We start from the raw sequence: 22,247 nt of genomic DNA on the forward strand, positions 1-22,247 counted from the left end.
AAGTCCCATTCATCTTATAGTCACAGGTACCACTGAAAACAAAGGATCCGTGGGTGTCCAGAAAAATCAGATTATGCTGCATTTTTTTTGTCATAGTAAGAGTACCAAAAAACTGACAAATCAACATCAATAACACATCCCAATTAGAAATATATTTATTACATCATTAACATGGAATATAAGACTCATTGTTTCCTAAATTCTTCTCAGAGCCCATGCTCCAAAAAATTTAGCCAAAAAAAAAGGCTAATTAGAATTGTTCCTGAATAATCACTAAGGCAGACAGCAGCTTATGATTTTGAATTTCACATAATAACTCAAACATTTTTTAACCTGAGTGATGGTTGAAACACTTAAGGAACCATACCTACAAAAACATAAGCAACTCAGTTGCTTGCTTCTATTTATAAGATTGTATTAACTTTATTCCAAAAATAATAGCTACCGTTTGTGCCAAGTAAATCAGAAGAACAAGAAAGGAAAAAAAAAAAAAAAAACATTTGTTTGGTTATACCATAATTCAATTCTTGTTAATGCTCTATTAAGCACTTCAATTAGCTGTTATGTTTACTTTTACTTTTATAAATTAATCTTTTCTACATATCTAAATATACATATCCTAATGAGCTTTAATATTCAAGGAGATAAATAAGAGAAGATGCTTTGAAACCAATTATAGAAATAACCTTATGTAATCTGCAAATGCTATTCAAAGTTTATCATTTCAAACATACCAATACTAGGAAAATACAACCTTATTTTGTTGAAAATAATAATTTTGACTTAAACCTTTATGATATGGTTAGGTTTGAGTCTATATATGTAGAGATTAATAAAAGCATTGAGAACACTAAGCCTCAGGAATTTAAAAGATGGAATAATGCTGATAGCTACTTATTAGCTGGTCATTTATTTTCCAAACTTCTCATTAAAGTTCCTGACATGAAATTATAAGGAAAAGAGACCTAAGCATTTTGACCTAAATATTAATTAATTAATTCATCCTTTGCCCAGTTCAAGCTGTAATCATCTCTCACCTTCATTGTACAGCAGCTGCATGCTTGTCTCCACATGTCTAGTCTTATTGCTCTCATATCTCTCTCCCAGAGAGCCTGCACTGCTTAAAATGTTCTGATCACTTCTCATATTCAACAGAATGCAATCCAAGTCATTTAGTAAGCTATGCAGGCCCTCTAAGACCTACTTCTTGCCTAACTCTCCTGCCTAAAGACTCAACAACCACAGCATCACCAATTTCAGAAACACTGAACTACCCAGGTTTATTATAAAGCTAGTTCACTGAACAACTTCTCTCTCGACCCCTCTGGGAGGAATAACCCTTTCTGTGGGCCTTCTCTTGCCTTATTATCTCCTCACCATAGTTTCAACTCCATAAAGACACCACTGTCCCCAGGAAGTCTTTCCTGGCTTCCTCCCCATCCAGGATGCCCTCTCACAGTTAAAATAATTTCAGTAATATCAAGCTTCTTCATTGTGTACCCACCAAACTCCAGGATACTCTCAATCATTACATACATTATCACATGGTGTTGTAATTATTACACGTTGCAACCAATGAAGTCTTGATCTCCATAAAGACAGGGAAAATGTTTTCCTTTTCACTGTGACAACCAGTACCTGGTACAAATCATGGTAAATGTTTATAGAACAACATGTGATATAATTAGGTATGTCCAAACAGGGTGCTTGTAAATTAACACTCTAGAAACCAGGAGCACAAGGAGAGGGATTCCAATGATCATTTTATGTTATGAAGTATAGCTTGTGTATGGGTATAAGAGTGGTATCTGTTACACATATTCAGTGATGGACAATTTTTGGCTATCTTTATTGGTCTGCATAGTTACAGTTTTAAAAGATCCATCAAAAAATCAATACATAATAGAAGTGTTTCTATACCATGAATATTAAATAATTGTTATTTAACTTATGGTTAATTAAGTCTTTGGCAGAAATCAGAGCACATTTTTTTTTCTTCTACCAAAATTTTGGCCTAAAGGCTTAGCTTATTTGAATTATCCATTCCTCAAAGCAGCAAATAAGATTTTTTTCAACTTGCTTTTTTATTTCCAATCATGTAATACCACACAGTTAATCTAGAATATTTCAAAATATACATAGTGTAAGAACTCACTTACACTAGTTTGGAATAAATGCCAAATTATGCTGCCCTTCATTGAATTTTATATATATATTTCTTTGCTCTATTTTTTTCTCTCTCTTCACTCAGTCCCATCCCTTCCATTTCTACCTCACTCAACATAAATATGTTATATTCATATGGTCAGTCAATTTTCAAATAATCCTTAGCTACAAAGCTTTGCTATCATAGCATGATATGCTTAAGGATTAATTTATCTTCAACTTTAAACTCATAATATGTCCTACAGTTTTTCCTAATAATGATATACTCTAATAGCATGGTGGTTGATTCAATCATTACACTTAAGTAAAATAAAATGTAAGTTTTGCTAAGAACTGAGAATTTGTTAAAGTGCAATAATACAAAATACTTGTTGTATTAATTTATTAAATGTGGTTATTTAAAGACCTGATAGAATTACTCACTTTCAAAGCAACTAATTATAATGTAAGTGTAACAGACAGCTGGATAAAACTGGCTCAAACCAGTTTGGGGCATTGGTCTCATTTTATATGCTTGAAGGGATAACATTTTTATAGACTTCCTAGAAGACACATTTGAAGAATAATCACCAATTTCATTAGAAGAACTATGAAAAATAATACTTTTAATTATGAATTTATTTTTTTGGTTTTTGCAGTGTTGAGGATTGAAACCAGAACCCCACACAGGGTAGGCACATGCTATACTGCTAAGCTATGCCCCCAGCTTCTTGCTTTCATAATAAATAATCAATAAAACTAGGATTAATAAAAGTATCATCCTTACTTGTGCCTCTTTCATAATAAAATATTTTATTCTTGTCTCCTTCCACTCCATAAACAAAAATAGAGACTAAGACCTACTATAAATATAAAATTAGTTAAGTAAAAACTTAATGTTCTTTGTCTATATTTCTCTACTTTGATATGCAGTTATGTTTTTTATTTTTTTCACCACACCTAAGATTTTCTGTTCTGTTCTGTGTGCTCAGGGAGATAAAGCTAAGGTTTTCCTCTCTCTCTCCCCGCATTCCTCCCCTCCCTAAGAGGCTCTCCAGCTCATTCCACCAGCTTTCAACCAGCAAATCATGACTTCCTCCTGATAAAGCATGCAAAGCCTCGGGCTTCCCTAATGAGAGGCCAAACAAGGTGAGCTCATTTGGATGACATGGTCCACCTTAGAATGTTCTTCTATCTTCACAAAACTAGTTCCTTGTCAATGAGGAAGCATATCCTCTCATCTTTCAAAAGTGAACACCTGTGTTTGTGCTCTTCCATTTCTTTTTGTTCTTTCATCCATTAAATATCATCTTAAATCTTTGTTGGTATTCACATGTTTATCTTACCATTAACTGTGTTGGATTTCTCTACAAATATAAACAAACAGAAGAAAAACTTTCCCTTCTCCTTCTCCCTTAAGCCATTCACCACCTTTTACTTCCTACTCTATGATTACTACATGAGATACTGAGGAAGCTGGGAAAACCACAGATTGGGGATTCTGATATCCTCTGGGAGAAACCTAACAGCATCAGGCAAGCCAAGGAGCCAGTTTCCTAAGCATTGAAATCAGGGCAACTGGCACCTAGTTCCTGGGATTATGGTGAAGTTTAAATAAGATCCAGCGAGAACATGCACAAATCCCCAAATACATAATAGACATTTTAAAAACAACACTCTAAGTAATGCCAAAGTAGATATTTATAATGTGATAGATGCTCAAACAAATGTGATATGTTTGTAAAAGAAAATAAAAACTCTAACAAGCATTAAGTATACTTGCTAGAACAACTGAGTTTTCTTACTTGTTCTCAAGTTGTTCAAGTTGCTGATGAACCTTTAGTGTTCTTCCAAACACCTCAGAAAGGAGAGCTCCTATAACTTATATTCAAGATCCTATACAAACATAGCATTTCAAAATAGTCCCTACAGAGTAATCAAAAAGTATTCACTAACCTAATTAGTAGACATTTGCCATCTCCTAAATGACCTCGTTTAGGATTTTAATTCATTTCTGTATAATCAGACGAAGAGAGCTCACTTCTCTGACCCACCAGCCTGTGTTTCAATGTTCAGTATCTTGCCATTCCTTAGCACCAGTGTGCAGAATGGTTAAGAACATGCTAAGAATTCCTGCAGGATCTCACAATCCCTTCAGCATCCTATCATAAATAAAAGGGAACACTCTGAAAAGGCCAAATTGATGAGAAAAGCTTATCACTTTATAGCTGAAAGGTGTGTGACCTTAATAACAAACCTGAGTACTTTTAGGGGAATATTTAATAGAAACTAAAATTGTCATGCTTTTAATAACTGAAAACATTCAATGAATACCATTTGTTTAAAAAAATATAGCATAACAACAGTATTCAAGAGTGTAAACATAAACCCTGAGATCAAAAAATTGTCTAAAATTACCCTCCCCCCTTATTTTCTGTACCAACCAACCTGCAGTGGTAGAGACTATATATTCAGTTATTCTGCAAGATGAAAATTATTTAATCTGTAAGAAGGACTGATTTTATGTTTCCATAATGCATAATGCATATTTTCTTACAAGACCGTGGGGAATACAATGTTAACTCTGAGGATGGCAAAAAAAAAGTTAATTTTAGAGATCCATTTGTTTAACAGTTGTAAAAATAAATAATTTTAAGATTTGTTAAAACAAATACTGATACTATTTTTGTTAAAATAGAAAATATACAAACCCAGGAACAAAGCTTTATGGAAGAGCAACTTAAAAAGAAGCAAATTGCAACAAATGTTATTTTACTTATTAATTTTTTGCAGAATTTTCTTTGGTTAGTGATAAAAAGGGAGTGAATTTACATCTCATTTTATATGATGAACATGTCTCTCTGAAGTAAATATCAATGAATTTTGTAAAATATGTCATATGTTAATTCTTGTAGAGGAAATTTGTTTAAGAATCCCAAGATAATATTTTTGAAGTAAAAGACTCTCTTTCCCAATTGATCCCTTTTCTAAATACACATATTTTATACAGAATTTCTTCTACAAGTTATATTTTCATGAATGAGGAATATCTGAACTTTTCAAGTCAACTCATTAGCAAACACTATCATTTTAGATGGTATTAGAGAACATGGCTCTGTATATCCAACAGCTGACACTAAAATGCAGTGCTAAGAAGTTCAGTCCTTAAATAGGCTATCTTGACTTCTTCTTTCTTATCATAGAGACTCCTCAAACCACAGGGTGTTCTAGCTAACATATGCCATGGTCAAAGGAAGGGTGGGCCAACAAAATAAAAAATATGCCATCAATAAGCCATGATGAAGTAATATCCTTAGATGTGGAATTAGAGTTATGTTCAGTGCAGCATACTTCAGGATGACACTCTGTGGTGTTGACAGTCATACAATTTTGCTGGGCTGCAATTTCCTTTATTCTGTCTAGGATGGTCATGAAGACCAATATGTAATTCTGTCAATGCCATGGTTTAACATAATACCTGTAAATTGCTATTACTTCTAACCACTATGAATAATGAGATTGCATCTAATTTGACTAGCTTCAAGACTCCTAGTTTTGCTTTGTTTTGCTTGATTTGCTGAGAGAATATAGCTAATGACACAAAGCTGCCTCTCCTATCCATACTCATCTGATTTCAGACCTAGTCAGGTACACCTCAGAGTTTATTGAATATTTCTGGATGTCACAGGAATTCCAAACATGAGAAGTAAGAAAATAACTAATAATCAGCCTTTATTTTATTTAACTGGTAAATTATTACCTCTATCCTGCTTGTTGGTCAGAGAAGTGTTGGCAATATTCTCAACTTTTACCTGTTCCTACCTCCTCACCCTTCCTGCTCCTTCCTGACCTTCTCTGACCTTACCTGATCTAATTGGGTGCTAACACTTGCCCATAGTATTTATTTTTCTTTCATGCTTTCAGCAAAATTTACATCAGGTCTTTGATTTCCCCTTCAATAAATTACGGCAATGGCCTCAATATAAAAATCTCCCAAGGTCTGGTCTTGTCCTCCCCTCATCTATTTCCATAGTGTCACCAAAGTCTTACCTCTCACATCAAAATCTTTTGTCTTTCATGTTACAAAGTAAACACTAAAAAAATGAAATGCTAGACTCATTTGCATACCAGGCAAAGCCTCTAGAATTTGGACCTATTATGTGTTGGGTCCTATTTATCAGGACATATTTCTGGCGTGAAAGCTCTAGCAATAATATGAAGCGGTCACATATCATATTCCCTGTATCTTGGTGTCCTAATCTTATCACTCACATGTTCCTGCTTTGTCTTGCTGAAGCTTTTATTCTAGGATGCAAAAGTTAAGTACATACAAGCAAATTAACAAAATGCTTGAAATGCTATTATATTGTATAACATGTGAGAAAGAAAGGCATAGTTTTCTGGGGGACAAATCAGGAAATGTTCACATGTCTGTCTCCCCCAAAACTATAAGTTTCTTGATAACAAGGACATACTAATTACAAATAAGGATCTTGGTATTCACTGAACAAATAAACAAATGAATAAAGTTACATAAGAAACAATGAGGGTGAAAGACTTAGTATTATGTCAATTACAAGAATGAAGGTCATTTGTTGATACTTTCAGCACATTGCTATTGAAATTTTATCAGTGGATTCTAGTGATAACTTGCAAATATTATATTTTTTCAAAGAGCCAGATTGTCAGGGGAAAATTAAGTAGAAAACTAAAAATTTTCGTGTAAAATTATTCAAAACTAATATTTGTAATATTATATTGAATCAAGTTTTCTTGATATCTATCGTATTTTGCTTCTTCTTCCTCTTAGGGGGCTAAGTAGCTAGAAAACTTATGAAATTTTTATGCTTTTCATATGCTTTGACTTCATACTGCTTTCTGACCCTTCTACAGAAAGAAGAATCATAAAGTGAAAATAACTTCAGGATAATGTTGCCTTTGCAAAATATAAACTTTTCATTTTATATCTCCCTCACTCTTCCATTTCACAAAAAGATGACTGTAAGTTACCTATTTCTGGAAACTAAGAACACACACACACACACACACACACAAACACACATACATACACACACACACACACACACACAGGGCAGGGAGCAGAAAGACAATACCAATACCTAACTATAGTAGAAGGCATTAATAGAGAAATATGAGATTTCCTTAACATGAAAAGTTCAACACTCAAGAATATACTACTATAATTGGAAACTTCACAGTTCGGACTACTCCCTAGAGACTCTTAGTCAGTCTTCTCTAAGCCCAAATGGTCTTAATAGTACAGAAATTTTCTTGCAGAAATTCTTGTCAAATAGCTACCAAAAATGCACTAGAAGGGGGAAAAAAGACAACAATATAACATTGATTTAATTTTCTCTAGAGTGCTCCATTAACTAAATATTTCTACAGTCAACAGTGGAGGGAAAAAAAATGCACACACAAAATTCCAATAATTCATTACTTGATTATATCAGATGGATTCTTTAGAAAATAACTTTATATACTAAAATGGTCACATTTTAGTAATTACAAATATATATTAATATAATAAATGATCACACCTCTGAAAAAATGAGAAGTATTTTAATCTTTACATTATTTTTATTTTTATTCCTTTAATTTGCATTTTACTAAATAGCATAAAAGCAAACTTTGATCCAGTTTAAGTAAAAAAGGACAAAAAATTAAACCAATCTTAAATGTATTTTATAGTAAATCAAAAAGATATTAAACTTACATACATTTTGATCCACCATTTTTCACAGAAGAATGTATCCCTGACTGAGCATATTACATTAAATTTCAGAAAAGCCACAAATTCTATTCACTAGTTTTTTTTTATTTTCTTACTCTATATTCAGATGAGTTTGTCTCCAATTAATGTATCAGTAATACCTTTTCTATTGTCTTCAATGAACTTTATAACAAACATGCTCTTGTTTGTCTTATATATCAAGATGATTGATATGCTTGTATAAAAGTTAAAGGCTTATTCTAAAATAATCCCCAGTTTACTTCCCTAAACACTAGAAATACAAGAAACTGTGGTCTGGAGGTCTCTTTGTTACTTCCTGGCCAAAGTCAAAATAGGTGATAATTATTAGAGTTCATAATGATGAATAGAGACAGAGAATCACAAAGTGGAAAAGCAAGTGGAAGAGGTTTCACAGAGAAAGGCCTAACTTATTATCTCCCATTAAAAATTGGTAAGAACAATAAAGCCAGGCATTAATCATAATTTCTAAGATATACCTTGAGAAATGGCAATAAAGTTATAAAAACCAAATTAATTTCAGTTCTCACTGATTCCCTTTGTGATTTAGATTTGTGGATTTTTAAAAATTATGAAATAAAGTATGTTATCATTTACTGGACATGTTAGTATTTACTGAAGATTTACTTTAAAAGTGTAAAACAGTACACCTGAAAAAGGAACAAAAATAGCGGCTTTATCTAAATAATGTTTCTAAAACTTAACATAGGCATGGCATCAGAAAAAATCTGCCTTTGAATTTTTCTTTTAAATAAACTACTTGCTAAAATCATAACTAAGACATGAGGAACCCAAGTGCTTTAGTGAACACTAAAATGTAGGAATTCACATAAATTAATTATTTTAAAGTGCTATCACCAAATAATTAGTTATGAATGTACTTTTTTCTTCCTAGCTAGGACCTGATGTTCTTAAAATATGTTCTACAAAGTGGAATATATTCTCAAAACAATTCAAGTTCTATTAGACTTGAATAAAAAGTTAATTTGATTATACAAAAGTTAATTTGATTTTTTGATTTATAAGGCACATAGATTTTTACTTAAATATTTTTCTTGTCTCAAAGCTAAAGAAAATAATAAGCAATTGATATTCTTAAGTAATTCCTTGATGTATAGCCTGCTAAGCAAATCTGCCCCCACCGATTCTTATTAAATAAAGTTTTGTTGACACATAACTATACTCATTTGCTTATATATACTCTATATCTGCTTTCACACTACAAAAGCAAAGAGGTGATAGTTGCAATAGAGGTTATATGGCCCACAAACATGAAATATTTACTATCTATTCCTTTATAGAAGAACTGTGAAGCTAACTTGCTTTTTTTTAGTAGTTAGAAATTTAAATTAGAAGATATTTAAGTTCTCTCAATAATTACCCCTGGGAATGTAACTCAATAGTAGGGTCCTTGTGTAACGTAGATGAGGCCCTGGGTTGGAAACCAGCACCACAAAGAAAACAAAATAACTTTAAAAATATAACTGCCCCTTCCAAACTGATATTCCTGCTCATTTTGGTCCTACCCCTTCATCTGTTCGATTTGGAGTCCATTTAAGGCCCTTATAATATCAGAAAGATAAATATCAATTTTTATGGGAGAAGTTCTTATTTACTAATTCACTTTGTTGATTAACTCTACACTTCGCCAATATATAGTTCAGTTCAAATACAGATTCTAGTACTTGAGAAAGTTATCAAACATCTTATGCATAATTTACATATATGTACGTATATCTATCTATGAAGATACAATCCAATCCAAAATTATTTTGAGAATTAAAAATAATGTGCAAAATTAAAAATAATGTTAGCCAGTATTCTAAGAAATGTTTAGCTATATTTACTATGTTTACAATTTTTTTTAATTGCACTGAAGAAGTTTTATTATTTTTCTAAATGTGTTGTAAGTTTTTTGCAATTTATTGTCCTTTGCATACTGCCAGGTATATTGTATAAGTTTCCACATACACTTTAAAATGCAAGTAGCCAATAGTAACATCAAAGAAATAAGAACAGGGAAAGCATGAAACTATTGTCTGACTTTACAAAAGACAAAAGAAAGTCTGTTTTCTTCTAATTAAAAAAAAAAATATTTCCCAGGCAAATATTAGTTAATCTTAAATTTATTCTTTTACTGATAATTGTCTGTGAAATACAGACCCTAAGCCTCAAAAATCAAAACTAACATGTAAATTAAAAAAAAGAAAGAAAAAATGGAAACACAAATAATAAGAAAGGATCCAAGGTAGACATTTTTTAATTAAATAAATATCTTTCTTTCCATAAATTGGAAGTATTAACATAATCTTTGACAGACTAACCCAAATATCAATATCTTATTCTCCAAATTTAACTTATGAATTAAAAGTTGGATGCACAATTTATCTCAGTAACACAAGCAAAGTGAACATCTGTTAACTTTCTGCCATGTAAGCTGTGTGTGGTGGGGGTGGGTGTGAACAGAGCCTCTGACGTGTAAGTTCCTTCCATCTGCACACCAGGTGGCACTGCATGGCTAATCAGAAGAGGATAACATACATCAAGAGTCCTTACACATTTGGAGATAAGGAAGCAAATAAATCAAAACTTTGCTTCAAAAACTTTCCATAAACGTGTTAATATTTAAATTAATCATTATTTCACTACTGTTTTGCTATATAGCAATTCCCAGTTTAACTTATAATATTATTAACTAATGTGAGCATAACAAATGGAGAAAGTTGTAAAACCAAATTACATTATACCTGGGGAATTGAGAACTTGTTCCTTAAACAACTCAAAGGCAAGATCTGGAGAAAAACTTATTTGACAATAATTTCAACTATACTGCTTCTAAAAAAATACTACATAAAATACTGTGTGTTAATAAAATCTTTTAGAAGACATTTTGTCTTGCTTCAAAGCACATAAATTTTAAGCATGTAAAGTCAAGTCAAAGAAGTTGTTTATACATCAGAGTATTAGTGTATTTTATCTAATCCTGCCAACCAAAGATGGTGTAGCCTAATCTGTATAAACAGGAAATAAGTAATAAATAACACAAAAATTATCCTGAGAAGTTTCATATTTCTGTACTAGAATATTTCTAGAAAGAAATGTAAATATGTAGAACTATACCTAGTTTCCTCCAACTTGCACATATCTCTGGCATTTCCATATTATTTTTCATGCCTTTCTTCCTAACCCCTCTTTCTTTCTTTCTGTGTTCTTTGTTTTACCAAATTTTAATGAGCAGTTGTTCACAAAAGGGTGAGATAAGCAGAGTTGTAGGGTTTGCAGTGTGAAAATAGCTCTCCAGTATTGTACTTTCTAGCTTTAATTGAAAATAATTATCAATTGTACATATGCATTCAATGTAGTCTTGAATTATTCCACATTCAACATTATTGAATTGGAGGGGGGTACTATGACATCTTTAATTCTCCTATGATGATATCCAATACCTTGGGGACCTCTAGGTTTGTTAATTATTCCAAAATTTATACATCAGCATCAAGATCCTATCTCTCAAGGACAAGCCAGAACTCTTAAGATGATTGCTACATTAAAAAAAAAAATAACAATATGATGATGTTCATGAACTGAAAATGGGTGTACCCTTAAAAGTCCTATTTTGAAGCTCTAACACCCAATCTAATGACATTTGGAGATGTGGCCTTAGAGTTTAGATTAGGTTTAAATGAAGTCATTAAGGTGGGGTCACATCACAGGATTAGTTCATTTATTTAAAAAAAGAAAATATACCACAACACTTTTTCTATTTGTACATGAACAAATAAAAAGCCATGTGAGGACACAGAAAGAGGACTGCCATCTGAAAACCAGGAAGAGGGCCCCATCATAGCCACCCATGCTGGCACCTATTCTCAGACTTTCAGCCTCTATGAGACATTTTATATATCATGCCAAGCTGACTGAGACTATGTCAATAATATATTTTCAATAAAATGTCCTTCCAGTAGTTTGATCATTTTCTCCCATAGAAAAAATTTTCCTGGTAACCATAAACAGAAGTTCAAAGACCACACACACTTCACTTACTTCCAATAATTTTCCAATTCTCTTCTCAACTGATTTGTAAGAGTTAACTAAGCCACTGGGAACTACTAAAAGAAAACTAATTTTGAACAATGAAAAGATCAAAAATTTTCTCCTTCTTTAATTTAGGCAACTACCTAAGTGAAATACACATTTAATCCATGGAATGTATATATAAAATATAACAGAAATTCCTCCATGTCTTCATAGCAATAAATCCAAAGCAGATAAAAATGTTTGAAATTTTAAAATATATTTTTAAGATTTTCTAAATAAAAAGAATAAAGGCTATAGAGCATTGTAAGAGAAATCTATTTTAATTAATTAATTAAACATTTATTGATCATCGATAATGTGTAGGAATTTCTATCAACATAAAATCCACTATTTTAAAAAGATTGTCTTATATAATTGTAAAACACTTCTTAAATGCTCTTAAGAAAATAAAATCTACCTTTAAAATTTAACCAAAAATTCTCAAAGAAAACATGTACTATTCAGCATAATAGTGTAATATTTGATGTAATGATTAGGTACAAATGTAAAAATGACTAAAGAATGGCTTTAGTGGTTAATCAGAACCAATGAACATTGCTTTGAATACTGTTGAAAGAGAGAGAGAAAGATATGAATGTAGACGATGCCTGGAAAGATAGAGAGAGAGAGAGATGAGAGTGGGTGATTCTTGAAGAGATCCACAAATGTTAAAAGGCAAAGTGAGCATGTATAGCCACAATACATCTACAGAAGATATAACACAGCTTTTCATTTCTTCCATTGTTTCTCTTCTGTTTCCTCTCTCAATTTTTTAAACTTCAGAAATACTTTTTTGATGCTTTACTATGTGTCAATAAATGTGCTGAACTTGTGGAATACAAAGATGAAAATAAATCCCTGATCTCATAAGTTTTTAATATACAGTATTGGTGGTGGCCAGGAGAGGAATATATATGCAGACAATGAAAAGAATAAAAAGAATATTGTATTTATTCCTATAAATGACATGAAACAGCTCATTATATATGAACACAGAATGAGCACTTATCTTATCTGGATCATATGAGTCCCATGAAGGAAGTGTCATTCGTGATGAATATTCTAAGCAGCATTGACTTCAGCATTTACAGACAGACTGCAAGATCTCTGTCCATAAAGGAAAGACTAGAGAAATAATGCTGGCAAAATACACCTTTGGAAGAATAGATAGATACTAAATGGTGGGAGAGGTTTATAAAGTAGTAGATTTAAGGTTAAAAGGATAAATTCAGACAGCTATTGTAGCCATTGAAAGTAAGACAATTTGACATTCTGAGCACAATAAAAAGCAACTAGAAATATCTGAGCCTTCAATAGAATATCATATTATAAGGAGAATCAGCATGGTTTAGAGGGACAAAGAATCATAGGGACAAGCTATTATTGGCGTGATTCACACTGTGTTCTGCTATTGAACTACTGTGGAATCAGTATCTACTTGATGAGCGTAGGATTAGATTCAGAGGTTTTCAAATGTGCTTACCTGAATATCTAAAGATAAGGGCTCAAAGAATCCTATGCTATTGATTTAAATGCCTTTAAAGAGATATCACCAGTGTTTCCTCACTTTCATTTCATTTTTTTTCTTATATGCCTCTAAAGATGACTAGCCCCTAGTACCTGCTTCTACAGATTAATATGCTCTTTCTATAGACATGTTAATACTATCAAAGAATAATTGCCCTACATCTATTTTATCTCCTTCTGGGGGGCTTTGCATGAACTCATTAAGAGATGATTTAATGAACTCTCAGCTGGAATTCTATTTCCCTCATTTTCAAATTCTTGGGAGCCATCTCACAATTATACCAGAGTACTTACAAGTGACACTAGATTAAACAATATTACAAATTTTTAAAAATCAGATTGGCAAAATATTCATGACTTTTTTTGCTTACAATTAAGTCAGGTTTATTATTTTTAAACAATCTATTGATAAATGTGGATATCAACTAAACAACTTCAGTTTTTATATGGGGACAGAGGTAAAATGGTAGTCTAAAATCTTTATGGTATTTTCTTCTAAATAAATAAAAAGCATTCATGATTATGTACAATTTAGAAATTTCTGATTAAGAAGCTAATTAAGAATAACTTCTACAGAGAAGAATTCTGCCTCTAAGAAGGCACAAGAGATTTAACTAAAGGCCACACTGTAACAAATTTAATACCAAAATCTCTCAATGGATATATTTAATTGTAATTATCTTTTCTTCAGCTGTTATAATATTTGAGAATCTTCACATTCAAAAAAAGATTCTTCTATGGTAACTGAAAAACCAATTGGTGGTAACAATGAAAATAGTGAGTCTAAATATAAAAGACTAATTCTTCCAGACCATAAGGTCACCATGTTCCAGAACCTTCAATAGGATGTTACAATGTCAGCAGGTGTCATCAGGTAACATGCTGGCTTTCAGTCCTGTCTGCAGCAGCCTTTTATGTTGAAATATGAACATTTGCATTTGTTAAAATTTTCCATCCCTCACTGTAAAATTGATTTTCCACATTTAGTGGCCACTTACTAGTTTTCTTTTACTTTTCTTAACTTCAATTTTCTTATCCATAAAAATGTGTTAATAATATCCACCTCTAGGGCTATTTTAACAGTTAATAGGATAGACTATTTTAAGAATTAAGTCTAAAACAATATTAGCTATTACAGCAACTGCTATCCATAACGCCACCACTGATATCACTATTTCTACTTATTATTTCATTAATACAATAATATTGACACTTCATAATAATGTAAACTATATTTTCCCCTGGATTTGGTCAATGTTGCAATGCTCCAAAATTTCCACCTATTAAAAAATCATATACATTTATTTTGACAAATCATCAAAGTGTTTTCATTAAAATAAATAATTTAAAAATATTTTAATTAAAGAGTTCCTACTATGTTTCAGGCACTTTGCTAGGCTACTGAAGATCTGTCAATTAATAAGACAGACAGAACATTCTGCCTTTAAGAAATTAACTTCAAGTAGTGGAAACCAACATATGACTATTCAATTATAACACAGGGAAATAAATGATATACTAAAGTACAGACTCTGATCTGGATATCCAGAAAAGGAATAGGAACACAGTGGCGTGGAGATGCACTGAGGAAGAGTTTGCATTTATTCAACCTAAAGAGTAAAAGTAGAAAAAGGATGTCCAAGTTAAGAACATAGGTATGCAAATAAAGAAGGATCTAGGTTCATGTCCAAAAAACTGAGGCAGAAAAAATGTAGACGTGGTAAAACTGAAAAAAATTCCAAATGGCTAAAACACATCAATTACTGGATAAGATAACTGGAGACATAAACTGTGACAAATCATGAGAAACTTTGTCAGTTGTATTTTGTTTTGCTTTGTTTTGTTTTTTAATTTTAGTGGTTCTGGAAACTGAACCCAGGATCTTGAGCTAATAAGCACATGAGCCATCATTGAGAATTTTTTTTTAATCCAGAAGCAAGTGGGATACTATAGGAAATTTTTAATGAGAGAACAACAGGATGAGATCTGATTTAGGCAAAACCACTATTTCTGCTATATGGGTAATTGTGACCAAAGGGACTAGTTAAGGGGCTACAACAGTTGTCCAGCAGCCTTAAGAAAGGATAGTAGTAGTGATACATCACATGAAGCAAATTCAAACGAAATATTTTGGCTAGACACAATTAAAGCATTTGGGTTATTCAGCTCTATAGTATTTGTTTGCACTCCCTGCTCCATGGTATGAACTGTGACAGTTATCAAAGATTTCACTATGTTCTCCCCTATAACTCCTTCTCTCTCCCACATTTTATAACAAAAATCTTGAAGACCTCATGAGAAAAATACAGAAAGTTTAACAAATTATGTGAGGGTGTCTTAGTTAGTTCTTTCTCTTACTTGTCCACTTAGCTTGTTTTCAGTACTACCATGTTTTGTGAACATATGAGATAGAAAATAGCATATAATGAATACTCATAAAGAAAAAAGCAAAAACTGAGAGTCCAGCTCAGTGACAAAGATGTTACCCAAGTAAAACACTGAATTCAAATTTCTTTATTATTTTAATTATTAGCCTAGTTCCTGGAATACTGCAATCATTCAATACTTACTTTACGAAATAGCTGCTTATTGGTCGGCATTGGGCATACTACGGGAAATAAAAGGTGACTACTACAAAGTCTAGCAGTGGATATCAAAGTTTGACTATTAAGCCACATTTTAAAAAATCTTTTTATATACTATGCAGTTTGTGTGTACAAGCACTTACATTAAATACACAAAATTGGCTAGGCATGGTGAAAGATGCCTAAAATCAGCACAACTAGGGAGGATAAGGAAGACTGAAAGATCAAGATCAGCATGGGCAACATAGCAATACCTTGCCTCAAACTAAAAAAATAAAAAGGGCTGGAGATGTAGCTTAGCAATAGAGCACTCATGGACTCATGGGTTTAATCTCCAGTTCCAAAAAAGAAAAGAAAAGAAAGAAGAAGAAAAAGTAAACCTCAAAACTGAAAAGCTAAATGTAATATACTTTGATATTTTCTCTTCTGTTGTTTTCTGCTTATTTTTGTAAAATAAAAAATGGTCATAATCTATTATATTAATTTCAATACTAATCAAGGTGAGCCAGCCACCTGGTTTAAAAAAGCATTTTAAAAATGTCTTATATAGAGGATGCTCTAATATGCTACTTCTGAACAGTGACAGTAACTCCCTGTGCAGGTGCTTTTATTGCAGTAAAACTCCCCCAAATTCAGTGCCTATTAAAAAAGAACAATTATTGCAAAGACAACTCAATCTAATGTTGACTAAGACATCAGGCTTTATTTCACTACTTATAAGAAACTAAACCTCTCAGGGTTAAAGAGATATAACTGTTTAAGACTCATCATAATATACATACAATTAGATAAGGACTTCATGGACTTCATTTGTATTGTTAGGAGAAAATCTAAAAGTGACTTTTCCCCAGCAATATTACATGTAATATTTGAAATAAGTAGCCATCAGAACACGCTTATGTTAATATAGTGTGCTTACTGAATGAACCTTACTGTCATATTTAATACGCATATTTTAGGTAAAATAGTATAGAATAAGACAGTTGTTAAAAGCACAAGATATCTACAAGTACACAATCCCAACTATACAAAGAGAAGGCATCACCATTTTTATAAGCTAACTACGTAACCAATATGAAAACACTAAGTCCTAAGAGTACTTTAACTTTTTGCTACTAAGTATGATACTGATCTCATGTGTCAAATATCAATGATAATGTATACCTGTACCAGAAAATCTCAGGTGTCTCTATCCTCTATATCCATTATTCTCCTTCCCTGTAATACTGGATGTTTAATGAGGATTCTGTTCACCTTGCTACAAACAAACAAACAACATATCCCCGCATCATCCTTTGCTGTAAGGTATGTCATATAACCACATTATAGACAATAAGATGAAAATGGAAGTGAAATGTACAACTTCTGCATCCTAAACCTAAGAGGAAGGAACTGCCTTTCTTCCTTTCCCACTTCTGCTAATAGGAATGTGAACATGGTTAACCACACCAAAGACCAAAGATGGAAGGTAAGTATTAAAAATGGCTCCCATTGTTACAAGAGAGAGAATTGAGGACAGATTGATTGCTCATTGTTTCAGCCTCTGTTGTTTTCTTAAAGTGCCCAAACCTATACCCAAAGCAATACAAAATTCCTATGCTGCTATTTATTCCTCCAAATTCAGTAAGAAAGGGAGGATAAATAAGTGAGTGAAGTTTAATTATTATATAGAGGCAAGGTTAATGAACAAAAGCATGTAAGGTTGTGAGGCTGTCCAAGTAACAGACAGTTCTGTTCTAATAGAAAGGTCATAAATTCCCAAATCAACAATCAAGAGTGTCAAATAAACATTTCCTAGAGGATGAGGCTACTTGTCTTCTGCAGACTAAAGATTTTTTTTGACAAGATGAAACTTTCTTGTATATATTTCATACAAAATACTGAAACAGAACATAACTGCATTCCTCACATCACTACACCAAAATGTCAAAAGATTCACTGCTCAGCATGAAAATGCACAGCAACATAACTATGAAAGGACACCACATTTTAAACATTGCATTCACACAGTGCAGAGTCAAATGGAAACACTGTATTATGAAAGGGTGTAGCACTATCAAATAGCTGAAGTAAAAAACTCAATGGAATAAATAAAATAAAAACAAGAAACATGATTATTTTCGACAGAACATGTATCTTAATTTTACAGTTACAATTACTAAGAGTTATAAACCATTTAATACAAAGTTTTGTAACACTTTATTTCTTAAGAGATTAACTTGGTGATATTTCAATATACTAATTATTTATTTGGCCAATATTTCCTTAGTGCAAACATTCTTTGTGGAAAAAAAAAGTTCATAGAAATATGTGCAACTGTATTAGTAAATACTACTCCAATAGTGGAAAACACATATTTTAGTATAACTGCTGTTGGAAAGCTCAAAGATTAACTTTAAATAGTTAGTTGATAACATCACCAATATTTGATACCTAATACCTAGCTAAATTTTCCATTTACAATGAAACTATCATTTTGAATGTGTGTTTGTTGATAGTAACAAGAACTTACAAATTGCTAGTATTGGTATAATATACTGTATGGTATATACTCACTCTATTTCTTTAAATTAAATTCTCAAGATAAATATAATGTTGTAAAATAAAAACAAAGTCACCTCTGAAAATAAAATCTAGGGAAAATAACAGATCTGTTTTCCCCTTCCTATTCTTGAATTACACAAATATTGTACTTAAATGAAAATAATGCAGAAAATACTGATGACACTGGGACTCACAGGAAGAATGTTCAATACTGACACTTAGGAACTGGAAAACAGTGCAAATTTATTTCCCTTCCCCAAAATTTTCATCTAAATAAAACTAGTGACAGTACTTCCCTTAGACTTGATACCAATTCTTTCACAAGATAATATGTTGCTTTCTAAAAAGAAAAATCTAGTGGGTGATGAAATATTAGTGATAATTTCAGTCTACAGATGCAACAAAAGAGGAGACCCCCCCAAATAAATGAAACCCAGCATGTGACCACTTAAAGAGATGTGAGAAGATGTGAAACTTTACCTCTCTATGAAGAGTTATTATTATGTATGTATGCTCAGAGAGTTTAAACTGCAGAAGAGAAAAACTAAGAGATATGAGGAATAAATTCTATTAAATGGTAACAATTTAACATACTCAGTTTATATGTCATCATTGTCTAGAGTATAATTGTATGAAATAATAAATACAAAGATTATTAGGCAAAAAATTCAAGTATTTGATCTCTATGTTTCTCAAAATAAACAATAAGTAGAAAAAAATGTTAGAAAACTCAATATCCATGGGGTATGTAGGCAAAATAAGGAGCTATAGTACAAACAAGTATGTCTGCATCTAGCTCAACAAAGTCCCTGGGATTTTCAGAACTATGAACATCTTTAATTTCAGCTGAATAGAAGGAAGGAAGGAAGGAAGAGAGAAAACAAGGCAAAACTTTCTAAATGTTCTCAGAAATTTAAAAAAAATAAATAGAAAAAGAGGTAATTTTTCAATTGTTAGTAAATTACATTACATTATCATATAAAAAAAGATATTGCATCTACACTTATCTGAGTTTCCATTTCATGATTTAAAAAATCTTTGCTTTCTAGAGATACCCACTATCTTTCATTACCATGATGTGGTGAGAGAATCGGAAGACAAAAGACCATCTTGCCAAAGTCTATCCATAAAGAAGATGAAGCAGCACAACTAAGTATATAATGGAAATTTAGTTATATCACCAATCAATACTGTCTGTTATTCTGTGGACAGATACAACTTCCAATAAAAATGTCTGAATGCAGTCATTTTTGTGGATATTGTCAGGAATTTTTTAAAAACACAATAAAAATACTTAGAAGTAAGCTACTCACCTATTCCAATGAATGCAGCTCTGTAGCCATTTTCTTTCAAAGTGTTGAGAGTCATTTCATTCACTGAAAGACTTTTACCACAAATTATCTACAAGAAATAACATTTTGAATAATGTAGTTTTAATAAAAACCATAACACTTAACATTAAAAGAAATTTGACAAAAATCTATATATAATATTCCATAAATAATATGTAGAAATACTTTTATCTTCTACTATATAGGCTTACATAAAGAAAATATAATATAGGGGCTGGGATTGTGGCTCAGTGGTAGAGTGCTTGCCTAGCATGCATGAGGCACTAGGTTCGATCCCCAGCACCACATTAAATAAATAAAAAAAAAACACTAAATAAACAAAATAAAGCTATTGTGCCAATTTTTTAAATGAATCTTTTAAAAAAGGAAAATATAATATAAATGTTTTATGAATAGAATATAAATATATTTTATTTAAGGGATAAATGCAGAAGAAAAGGCAGTATAATTAAAATCAAATCAGTAAACTTTCCTAGCTTGCTTAATATGTTTGAAGCATTATGCAGGGTACTTGAAGCAATAAAATGATAAATGATATGCCATACCTGCTTCCATTTAATCAACTAGGGGCAGAAAACCTACACAAATAAATAATTACAACAAAAGACAATGTGACTGCCACGTGCGTATGAGAGTTCAGATAATAGAAAGATGAATTCTAGCAAAAGATCATAAGGATAAGAATGCAGAGGAAGTGAGAATTCAACAGGTACAGAATAGACAGAATTTGCACAAACCACATTGGGTAAGATGAAGAGAGTCAGGAGGTTTAGGGTAGTCACCTCCACTAAAAGTCACAGTACTTTGTTCAATCCCCAGACATGAATCAATTTTCAGATTTGGAACCTGCAGACTGAAAAGGAAGCCAAGTTCCTAGGAAGAGGACACTACAACATCCTGGCAAGTAGATGCTTAACGATTACCCTAATGCCCAGAAGAAACCATGGCCACCTGCCCAGGCAACTGTGCACTGGGAAAAGGGGAATAATCAGACATTTCAAGAAATAATAGGGCCAGGTGCTTCACTGATATTGATACTTGGAGACACAGACTGGCAACCTATGGAAGAGTGAAATAGGGAGGCTGAATGAAATCTAGTTAACAGTGGGCTTTCTCAGACCACCAACCCTGTGAGTGAGTATTCTCCTAGTCTCCAAGAGCATTATTGAAATTGTTTCACTTATCAGTTGAAGTAATCTCCATGTCGCTTCTCTGGTTGTGGAATAAGACCTCTATCAACTATCATTGTTAGGAATGTCACATGAAAACTTCTGAAACTTGATCAAGAGAGTAAATCAAACCCATACTATATCCAAAGTCTGGGGAGAAGGGAAGGTAGAATGTGGAGAAATGGAAGCCCCTATCAAATCTCCATTTAATTCACCAGTTTGGCCCTTGTTGAGATCAGATGATTGCAGGAGGATGAATGTAGACTATTAGAGGCTTATGTAAAGAGTAACCCTGATGCAATTTATGTGATACATGTGATATTGACAAATTTATAATGCCATGGGGGAACTGCATGTGGCCATTGATTTGGTGAATGCATATATTTTTCTATTCTGATTAGAAAATGAATCATCAACAGTTCACACTCAGGGAGTATAGATAAGAATATTCCTCTACAGTTTGTATCAGAAATATGTCAACTTCACTAATAATATATGTAACCTGTAGGAATCTGAACTTCCCCCAAAAAATCATCATGATCAATTACATTGGGAAAATCATGCACATCAGATAGCATAAGCAAGAGATGTTAAGTATGCTGAAGACTTTAAGACACATGAACTCCAGAGGGTGGAAGACATACCCTATAATCAGGGACTAGCCACTTCAACTAAAATGGAGAGCCAGATGCCAGGGGTGAACCAGTATATTCCTTCTAAAGGAAATTTCATATGGCTGCATCTCGTATTCCCCATGACAAAGAAGAAAGCAGAATGCCGGGTCAGGTTTGTTGGGTTCTAAAGGCAACATGTTCCTAAAAGCAAATGTCTCTACTCTGCACTAGAGAGAATGAAAAGCTTTTACCAGTGAAATAATAATGATTGCAGCTCACACACAAAGTGTTTAAGCAGAGCTCTCTTCTGCTGTAGTCTGACTCAGTCAATCAACATAACAGACATAAGAAGTCTTACAAGTATCCTCATTCTTACAAATGACGATCGGAAAGGACAAAAGATGAAACAACCTTAATCAAAAACCACATACCTAGTCTCCTTTCAGAGGAAACATAAAAAA

The 22,247-nt window shown here is 32.3% G+C and overlaps 1 protein-coding gene across 1 annotated transcript in view; it reads right to left on the reverse strand.

Moving 5' to 3' along the window:
- Dpyd (dihydropyrimidine dehydrogenase) overlaps positions 1–22,247 on the reverse strand; it is a 798,929-nt gene that overhangs the window by 546,075 nt on the left and 230,607 nt on the right. Inside the window, exon 8 of the mRNA XM_027935067.3 lies at positions 19,965–20,052. Within this exon, the coding sequence (XP_027790868.1) occupies positions 19,965–20,052 (88 nt within the window). The remainder of the gene's footprint in view (positions 1–19,964; positions 20,053–22,247) is intronic.

This window comes from Marmota flaviventris, chromosome 10 (assembly GCF_047511675.1).
Source record: "Marmota flaviventris isolate mMarFla1 chromosome 10, mMarFla1.hap1, whole genome shotgun sequence".
Taxonomy (NCBI): Eukaryota; Metazoa; Chordata; class Mammalia; order Rodentia; family Sciuridae; genus Marmota; species Marmota flaviventris.